At 44.0% G+C, this 10018-nt stretch overlaps 1 protein-coding gene across 1 annotated transcript; it reads right to left on the bottom strand.

Moving 5' to 3' along the window:
- Positions 1 to 6012: 6012 nt before the first annotated feature.
- Positions 6013 to 9505, bottom strand: O0I10_010442 (uncharacterized protein; the record flags this gene model as incomplete). The annotated part of the gene is made up of 3 exons (XM_058490422.1): positions 6013 to 7774; positions 7834 to 8713; positions 8785 to 9505. The coding sequence occupies 3 exons, from the start codon at positions 9503 to 9505 to the stop codon at positions 6013 to 6015; spliced, it is 3363 nt and encodes a 1120-aa protein (XP_058338789.1).
- Positions 9506 to 10018: the final 513 nt, after the last annotated feature.

The following is a 10018-nucleotide window of genomic DNA, read 5'->3' as shown; positions in this document are numbered from 1 at the left end:
GATAAAAGAGACGCGTGCAAGAAGAGAAAGAAAAAGAAATCGGAAAAGGAGTGAAAAAAGGGAGCAGCAAATGGTGGCTAAACAAATAAATCGAGTTGAGATTACACACAGCTTAATATTTGACGGGATCATGATCCGAGCTTGCTCTAGTCTATATCGCACTCACATCCGCACCCACATCACACACATTGTGAACCGATTGGCTGCTTATGCACTGATGATAGCACAATATTGTCCCACTCACAAAATGGAAATCGAGATCACTCCAAGGAGGAACGCGACAACAGGCGTCAATGATTAGCATACCATTGTATCATTTATATAGACTTGACACTGCGTATGTATGAGTGATGATCTTACACATTTACGCGGCCACATTGCAATCTCATAGTATTCGTCTTTACAGTAACCTGCAACCCTTTGCCATCCATATTTACAAAAAGCGACCACCTCCGTGTAATAAGCTGGCCTGAAACAATGCTCAGGGCACCTATTTAATTTCCATTTCTTCCACTCCCAGCATCTTGTCTCTCCTCCCATTCTCAACCGTTGCCCCCATTCAAGTATACAACTACCACATGCAAACGATTGTCCTGCTTCAGCCCATCATGTCAATTCTACATTTGCCTTGATCCGATTGCCTTTGACTGAATGGCAAGTGCATGGCGTGTACACAATCTTCTTGTCACTCTTCCACAGCACACGAGCCTCTTCTCTCTTGGACACTCCTCTGCCACAACCAATCGTAACAGCATTCAATGCAGCAGTTGCTATGAGCAAGCTATTTACTCCTACGTATCCAACAGCGTTCTTTACTTGCAGCAACGTGTCTTACAGCCTTTTCACGTGGGCAGCAGATAGCCATTGTATAGAAGCAGCTTTATTTACGTGTAGCAACTTGTTTCAATACAATCGAATTTGGATACGGGTATGGATCTGAATATTGCATTACTTTGGTATATGAGATGGAAGGAATGGATCTATTGATGGCTTTGGCTCCCTTGGTCCATTTAGGAAGTGATCTCTCAAGTTTGGATGACACCTTAATCAACTGGTTGAGCTAGGATCGAAAGCGACCCTGCTCGATGGAAATTGACCCACAAAGAGAGAGACCAAGGGATGGATGGAAAGGAAGCATATACAGCAGCGATCTCTGGATCTTTTTTCACCAACGGATTTGGCATGGTCATGGTGAATGGACTCAATTAATACGGTGATGAGAATCATGGTGACTATTTGCCGCATTGTCAGAAGGAAGAGATTCAAGAGGAAGCCTGCAAGATCCCATTCTTTTTAACTTGTGCTTTCTGGATATTGGAGGGTGATGATGAGATTGACGCCTACTGACGAGCACGAGTACGAGTACAAACGATGACGGACGACGACTACGAGGATGGTGGTGGCAATGTAGCAAGATAGCTAGATGAAATAAAGCACTGTTTATTTATTACACGCTTGTTGGAGTTTGCTAGCTTGTGGATTACATACTGTTGCTTCGAAGATAGATAATAAAGATGCTCCTGTTATCGGTCATGGAAGAAGTGTATATGGCTTTTGTGATACAATAAGGAGGAGTGGGATGACCTTGAGAAGAGAAAAAGTGAAGTGATCCCTCCATTGAGTCTATCTTTTTACATATACAAATTGGTTTACGTATGCAGATCGTCCTTCTCCTACATCCAAATGTGATACATACCTTGACACACCTTCATGATTGGATGTTGTTTACTTACGTACCTTCACCTAAGGCAATCATCATCATCATCCATTTGTGTAGCAACCTGTCAAGGACGTGTTTGTGTAACCACTACGTGCATTTCACTCAGCTCTTAATGCAGCCCACACCATCCTTTAGGAGAAAGCAGCTCCATCAAGCTTACAGCATAGGTAAACCATAAACGTGCCTGTATCTCCAAACTTTACAATGAAACGTTGGGTTTTTATTAGAGCAATGTGCTCGGCTTGGTCAACAGCACCTTGTGTGCAAGTTTCACGTTCAATGTCGCAAACAGCCCAAAAAATATTTTTGGTCGTCGAAAAAAGTTTCGAGAGGTCGACCCCCGGATCCAGTTTGGCTGGTGGCGACATTGCGAAATCTCGGATTGGCCACGATGAACGTAAAACTTGCACACAAGGTGATGTTGACCACGCCGAGCACATTGCTCTAATAAAAACCCCACGTTTCATTGTAAAGTTTGGAGATACATGCACCTTTATGTTTGTAAGCGTGATGCTATATGAGAAGTGGTCTTTGTTCATTGTCAAGTAGGTGGACCCTGACAGAGCAAAAGATGCAGAGGGTCGTGTTGTGTAACACAGCTACGTTTGCATGAATGAAAGGGTCAATGTATAATTACTTTATGGATCATCTAGGAACAGGCATGCATTGCTAGCTAACGGCCACTTTTATCCAGTCATCATTGTTGCGAGATCCACTGCATGGGAACGATGCCCCTGCTCCAGACATTCATTTCCATGATTAAAGTAGGTTGATCCGAGCTGATTTGACTGAGCTGTGGTCAAAGAGAGATCACATCACTCTGGACATAAAGCACGCTCGATGTAGCTCAACCGATGTAACCTTGTGTGAGCGTAACTCAACCAAATCAGCTCGGATCAACCTACTTTAATCATGGAAATGAATGTCTAGAGCAGGAGCATCGTCCACCTACAATAGAATGCACAAAAGTTGGGAATGCACAAAGTGGCTATTAGCTGCCAACGTATGACATAAAAGTGAGGGTTGCGTACCTTTCATGCATTGTCCCTGAAGTCCTGACTTTTTAGCTGAGTTACCCAAAGAGGTCCTTCTGCATCTTTTGCTCTGCCAGGGTCCACCTACTTGACAATGAACAAAGACCACTTCTCATATAGCATCGCGCTTACAAACATAAAGGTGCCTGTATCTCCGAACTTTACAATGAAACGTGGGGTTTTTATTAGAGCAATGGGCTCGGCTTGGCCAACAGCACCTTGTGTGTAAGTTTTACGTTCATCGTGGCCAATCCCAGATTTCGCAATGTCGCCACCAGCCAAACTAGATCTGGGGTCGACCTCTTCGACGACGACGACCAAAAAAATATTTTTTGGGCTAGTTGCGACATTGAACGTGAAACTTTCACACAAGGTGCTGTTGGCCAAGCCGTGCACATTGCTCTAATAAAAACCACACGTTTGATTGTAAAGTTCGGAGATACAGGCACCTTTATGTTTGTAAGCGTGATGCTATATGAGAAGTGGTCTTTGTTTAATGCAAAGTAGCTAGACGCTGGAGAGCCAAAGATGCAGAAGGATCTCTTCGTGTAACTCAGCTCATTATGCATGATTGGAAGGGTCAACGTATACTTTTCAGTAATAGCTCATCATTGCCCGCTAACAGCCCCTTCATCCAATTCGTCTTTGTTGCCAAATCCAGTGCATGGGAACGATTCTCCTATTCCTGCCCAGCATTTCCATCATTCAAGTTTCTTGATCCGAGCTGATTTGGCTGAGCTACGCTCGAACAGCGAACATGTCAATTCTTGAATCGCAGGCCTTGCGAATGTCCCTGTCTCTCCAACTTTGGGTCGCTCCCATTCAAAATCGTGATAATGAACATGGAGTCTTTATTGGAACAAATTGATCAGCATGCCCAAGAGCACCCTTCTGAACAATTTTCAAGTTGGAGGTGGGCAACTTCAGGGCGGTGGACCGTCCGCTCTTTTGTTCATGTCATCCACCATTTGGACCGCCCCCGCATTTTAAATCTTCACAATGAAGTCTGCAGATTTGAATTGAATGAAGTTGATCAGCATGTTCCAGCGAACCTTCTGACAAAGTTTCAAGTTCGAAATGGGGAATCCCAAGCTAATACATACTATTTCGATAAATCATGAATCGGCGCTGTCCTCCATTTCTGATTTACATAGTAAACCCACACTGCACCCTCCCATTCCAAATTTTCAAATGAAACATAAGGTCTTTTTTAGAACAACGTGATCAGTATCTCCAAGGCCACCTTGTGTGAAAGTTTCACGTTCGAGATGGGCAATCTCAAGGTCATGGATCAATTACAGTATGCATGGATTTATACAAGAGGTGTCCAACAGCTCAGCCTACTTAAATTTCCACTTCTTCCCTCTTCCTCCCATTCTCTACTCTTGGCCCCATCCAAGTACAATTACCACCTGCAAACGATTGCCCTGCGTCAACTCATCATGTCAACGCTCCAACTGTCTTGATCCGATTGTCTTTGAATGAAGGGCAAATGCCTGTCGTGTACACCACAGCCTTCTTGTCATTCTACTACAACACACGATTCTCTTGACGCTACACCTTCTCTTGTACGCTCATCTATCACGACCAATGGTAACAGCATTCATTTCAGCAATTGCTATCAGCTACGTCTTTACTTCATTGTCTCCAACAGCGTTCTTTGCTTGCAGCAGCTTGCCTTACAGCCTTGTATGCGGAGACAGCAGATAGCCATTGTACAGGAGCAGCTTTATTTACGTGTACAACTTGCTTGAATACAAACGGATTGCTTTGGATGATACCATATCAGCTATCAAGTACATCACAATACAAGTAGTCTTCATCTGGTTGAGCTGTGATAGAAAATGACCCAAAAAGATTCAAGCATGTCAGCAGCGATTACTGCAGGGATTCTTTACGACCAATGTTGGACTTGCAATGGTTACATATGGATGGATGGATGCAATCAGGTGCAACGAGGACTGTTGCTTTGGATACTTGGAACGCCGTCAGCAGGAAGGAAGGATCATGCCACATGGAAGCGGCTGAGGATGATGATGGATTGGATGGGACTGTCGGGAGGGCTTTAATCTTTGACGGAAGAAGGTGTTTACAGCGATTGATGTTCAATTCAATGCACGAAGCAGCTATTTTGCATCTATGGATGGAGGATGCGCGTGAAGGCAGCAACCAAGGATAGAATGACGCAATTATCCCTGCGACCCTTTGTGATTCAGCCGTATCTTATCATGCAATGCTCTTCGTTTATCATATCTATTAGTATATCCACACTACCATGTGCTATCCTCTTCGTCATTAAATGAAAATTGTATTCAACGTAATATTTGGGGTATCATACTATCAGGTCATATGGTAAATGTGGCTGGCTTGGTTGCTTTTTGTATTGGAAGAGGGTGAAATAAGGAATACATTACAATGACAACAATGACAATGAAAGTGGGAGGATAACAATGAAACGCTAATAATGATCATCATCAATATTAGTACATGGATTCCTCACAGAGCAAGATCATCCAGCCATTATACACTCACATCAACATGGGCTACGGCGGTATAGGCAATCAAAGGGTAATATGATGAAAAAAAGAGATGCGCAGGTACAAACAGGAGGAAAGAGTGACAATTGCTTGTAGGAAGTGGTGATGAGCTGATGGATCCGTCACAAAAAAAGTCTTGGTGTGCTTGCTTGTCCATGCATAATTCAGGATCTGAGATCATCCGTTTACTATCACAGACCACTTTCTACACTATGTTCAAGTTCCACGAAGTAAGACGAGTCTACGTTTCAGAGAGAAAAGTCGATGGCGTCTTCATCATTGATCCTAGACATTGCGGGTACGCATAAATGTTCCCGGTATCCTGGATCACCACCAGGCCCTATTACAGCTTCCATCCTCCGTGGACATATAGGCAACGTAGCCATCTTTAAGACAATGTAACCAATACATAAAGGACCATTTCTTTATCTTAAAGACACGAGAGAAAGTTATTAAGGCATTCTTTTTGTTATCAGCCGAGCATTATACATGGAGGGTACCAGCGAAGAGGATATACAACAACACGAGAGTGAGTATTGAAAAAAAAAGAGAGGAAAAACACTAATTTGTATTGGAAAATCAAATGGGGGGGAGGTCGTATACAAGATATTGGATAGATACATGTTTGTGAATTGCGATGATATATGAGATATTTTCTTTTCTTAGCTAATATGATGACATTTGGCTGTGGATGAGTGGAGCGAATGAGGATAGTAGTGATTTAAGCAATAATGCCATGGAGGATATCAAGTGCGCGATCAGCTTGCTTGACGATAGAAGAATCATCTTCATCAGAAGTTGCTGTCATGTTGTAAGAGAGGGAACCAGTGTTTGCATCATCTTCGATATCGGATGCGTCACTGGCTGAATCGACATCATCGGGTTGTCGTGAGACAAATTGGCCCAAGCGAACAAGTCGAGCTACAATGATCTGGTTGGCTGTAAGGGCATCATCAAGGAGAGGTGGACGTCGAATCATTCTTCTCAAATCAAGTTCTGCTTGACGCACTCTTGCACGCATTTCACCACCCTTGTGTTTCCATGCTGTGATCCAAGCTTCTAATCCCACCATGGCTACGGCAAACTCAGCTTGTGCAAGTACAACCGTTTCAAGGGACACCACAGCCGCTGGCGATACATCCTTTTTGTTCTGAAGTAATTTCTTGATCGATCCACGTAAACGCTCAGCACGTTCCAATTGCTCAATGCCTTGTTCAACATGATCGGTACCACCACGTTTGATCAATACAGCACCAACCAATACAAGGACAATGCTCTTTTTGATCATTTCATCCAACATGTTGTTGCGCTTCTTTAAAGCTGCTACGTTGTCTTGGAAACCGCCATGCGTGCTTGTAAGGGATCTTGGTACACGTTTGACAACAATCTCCATCCATTGCTCAATGGCTGTCATATCATCATCATTACGCCATAAAGATTCAACCGTCATGCCCACAGCTGCAAGCCAAAACGCCAGTTGCTGTTGCTCGCTGTCAGCCAAAGGTGATGGATCAAAGAACGAGGTTTCATGTTGTGCTGCCAACGTCTTTTCATCTTTTTCATTGTTGTTGGAAGCCATGCCGACAATCAAGTGATCAAATTGCTTTTGCAAGTGGTTGAGGTGTTGTAAGGTGGATAAGACGGCTACGGGAACCACCACAGGTGCTGCGAGAGAAAGTGACATGGTAGAAAATTGACCCATTTGATGACGCATCACATCCAATGCTTCGCTCCATGCTTGAGAGTTGAGGATGCTGTCGACCAAATCATGCTGCTGCTCTTGTTGAGATACCAAAGATCGCATATGTACATCACCATCGGTGTTATCAGAGAAGGGTTCATAGACTGCCATACCAAGCAAATAACGCACCAAACGTTTGGTAGGGATCAATGGCAAATTGGCGACTGAAAATTGCATAGCAGCTGTTGCATAGACACGAGCACGCATTTGTGAGAGCTCTGGATGTTCTTCATCTTCCATGACTTCGACCAAGTTGAGCATACGCAAGCATGAATGTAACATTGTCCAACGTGTAGCTTCTGGATTGCCACCCAAGCATTCAATTTCATTCAATTTGATCCACCGGCAAGCTTGTTCCCATTCGTCTTCAGGAATCAATCGTTCTTCTTCTTCGTTGTACAAGATCTCGTATCCAAATGTGTGTCGTGCAATGAATCGACTTGCTTCTTTGAGAGTTTGAGTGACATAGCCAGTGGTGGTGCGTGGAGGACCATCTTCATTGGATTCGAGCATTTTGACAATAATGTCATAGATACGAAAACATTTCTGATCGCCTGGTGTGAATGCTGGTGTAGATGCGATATGAGAAGACTTGAGTGTGGATGTACGTTTATGTGATGCTAAACGCTTGGATCGTGATACACGGCGCACATTGAGTGAAAATGGCCATAACCATGTACCAATCAATGGAAGTAACAAGTGTGCCAAAAATAACACAAATACAGCTGTTCGCAATGTTGACCTTTTTTAAATGAATTAGCGCATGTTGATGATTATCATGTTTCATGTCAAAAGACTTACCATCCATCTTCAAAAGGCAAAAACGAATCCAGCGTCATGCTCTTGGAGTGGGTTGTTGTATTGACGGTAGCCGAATCAGCACTTGTAGTACGAGCGGCGTGTTGATGATTCTGGAATTGCTCCGCACTTGAAGGACCCGTAGTCAATGGCGATGATGAAAAGAATGTCAAGCATGCAAAAATGGCCATAAACACACGATTTCCAACATTGGCACCTGCTGGTGGTGTGAGTGGATCACTGTGTGCAGAGGATGCTGGTGATGATGAGCTGCTTGGATACTCTTCTTGAGTGCGTGTGCGCTTGCGAGACTTTCGTTGCTGTTGCTGCTGTTTCATCATCATTTGCTTTTCTTCCATTCGTTGACGTTGCATCTCTTGTTCACGTTGTACTTTTTGCATCTGATATCGACCAAGCACCTCATGTCCACCTGGTAATTGAGCAAGTAATTGCTGCAATAAAGCATTCTCACGACGCATATCTTCGCCCGTCTTTTTCAAATGGGTGATGTATTCGGTTGCCTTGCGCAAAATGGTTGCCTTGTTGAGCTTGGTTGCCACGGCGACACCATCCATGTATTCTTCACCATCCTCAGCTTCTTCATCGTCATCTTCAACAGAGCGATGGGATCGCTTATTGGATGCACCAGCCCCACCGGTAGTACGAGAATCCTTTAGCTTAGCATGGACAAGAGCTGGGACCGCATTCTTGAGTTCGGTGATACGATCATTGATATTGTTGCGATAGCGACGTTCAATGGCATTATGTGCTGTCTTCTTCTGAGTACGGCCTGTGGGTGCTGTTGATGATGCACCAGAAGGAGAAGTAGGCGTTGTTGTGATACCTGTAACAGGTGGTTTGAGTCGTTGAATCGGAACTTTGGCTGGAACAAGAATAAAAAGATTAATGGCATGTGGTCTTAATTAAAAATTGAATGAGAGGATGGATACATACCACTTGTTTCAGTTGTGTTCCATTGTTGTTGTTGTTGTTGTGTTGTAGGAATGGATGTGGATGATGTCGATTGAGGAAGAGGTAAAGGAGGAGGTCCAGACATATCTGGTGGAGGAGTAATGTGTCGTTGCTCATTATCAAGTGAACATGATGTCGACATGGCAACATTTTCGCTTAGAATCGGAGAAGAAGAACCAATGGGTTCGGGCTTAGGCTCCGGATCGCTCCACTGCGATGGGACAACAGGTGTGGTGTCAAACGATACAAGTGGCGGAGAAATGGGCATTTGCTGCTGCTTAATCATGCTGTTGCTACCATTGTTCTCTCCTTCGCTCACAGCAGGGATCATATTGTTGGGTGGAAGTAGTGATGAAGCTTGGCTGTATAATGTAGTGGTGTCATCCATAAATGCTGTATCAAACAATGGCATATTGTTGTTGTTGGTGGTGGTTGTCGTAGTCGTAGTCTGCTCAACGGGGCGTTGTGGCGGTGAAGGAGTAGGGAACGCATGAGGTGGTGTGATGGGTGCATTGTAGAAGAGATTGGGACAGTCGAGCTGTGGCAAGAACATGTCGAAATCTTGCCAGGTACCTTGCTGCATTGCAGCTTGTGCCTGCTGTTGCAGATCTAGATCGAATTGTGAAAGCGATGCATAGTTGTTGATAAAGTTCTTGGGGTCGTCGTCGTCGTTTGCAAAGATTGTACTGTCAAAGACCTCCATTGAAGCGTGAGAATGATGCGTTCAAGGACAAAGAGAGAGAGAGAGAGAAAGAGAGAAGGAAGGGGCAACAAAGAGAAACAAAAGATGGCTCTTGCGTACAATCGTTTTTCTTGCGGACTTTTTTGTTGCAAAGACATCCACACACAACCCACCCACCCACCCCCCCTTTTTGGTCTTCTCCTTTGCCTTTTTAGATCACCCATAAAAAGTGGCGTGATATCGGAGTGGTTGAGAAACCGAGAGAAGTCCACAATGCCCTCTTTACATTTATTTTTTTCAAAATAGCACTGACACCTTATGTTGAATGCACAACAATGCAAGTACACATACACTCTCACCCCCTCCTTTCTATACTGGCCATTGATAAACAACTACTACTGCTACCATGACCATTTGCCCACTCATATGCACCCACATGCTGCATGATTGTCTTTTTGCATGTATACTACTGCACATAATTGCATTTTACGCCCCTCGCGTGACCCGGACAGAAAAAGCAAACCTTTAATCCAG

This window comes from Lichtheimia ornata (assembly GCF_029851405.1).
Source record: "Lichtheimia ornata isolate CBS 291.66 chromosome Unknown scaffold00070, whole genome shotgun sequence".
Lineage (NCBI taxonomy): Eukaryota > Fungi > Mucoromycota > Mucoromycetes > Mucorales > Lichtheimiaceae > Lichtheimia > Lichtheimia ornata.
Note: the sequence above shows the minus strand (reverse complement) of the source record. Positions and strands in the feature narration are given on the sequence as shown.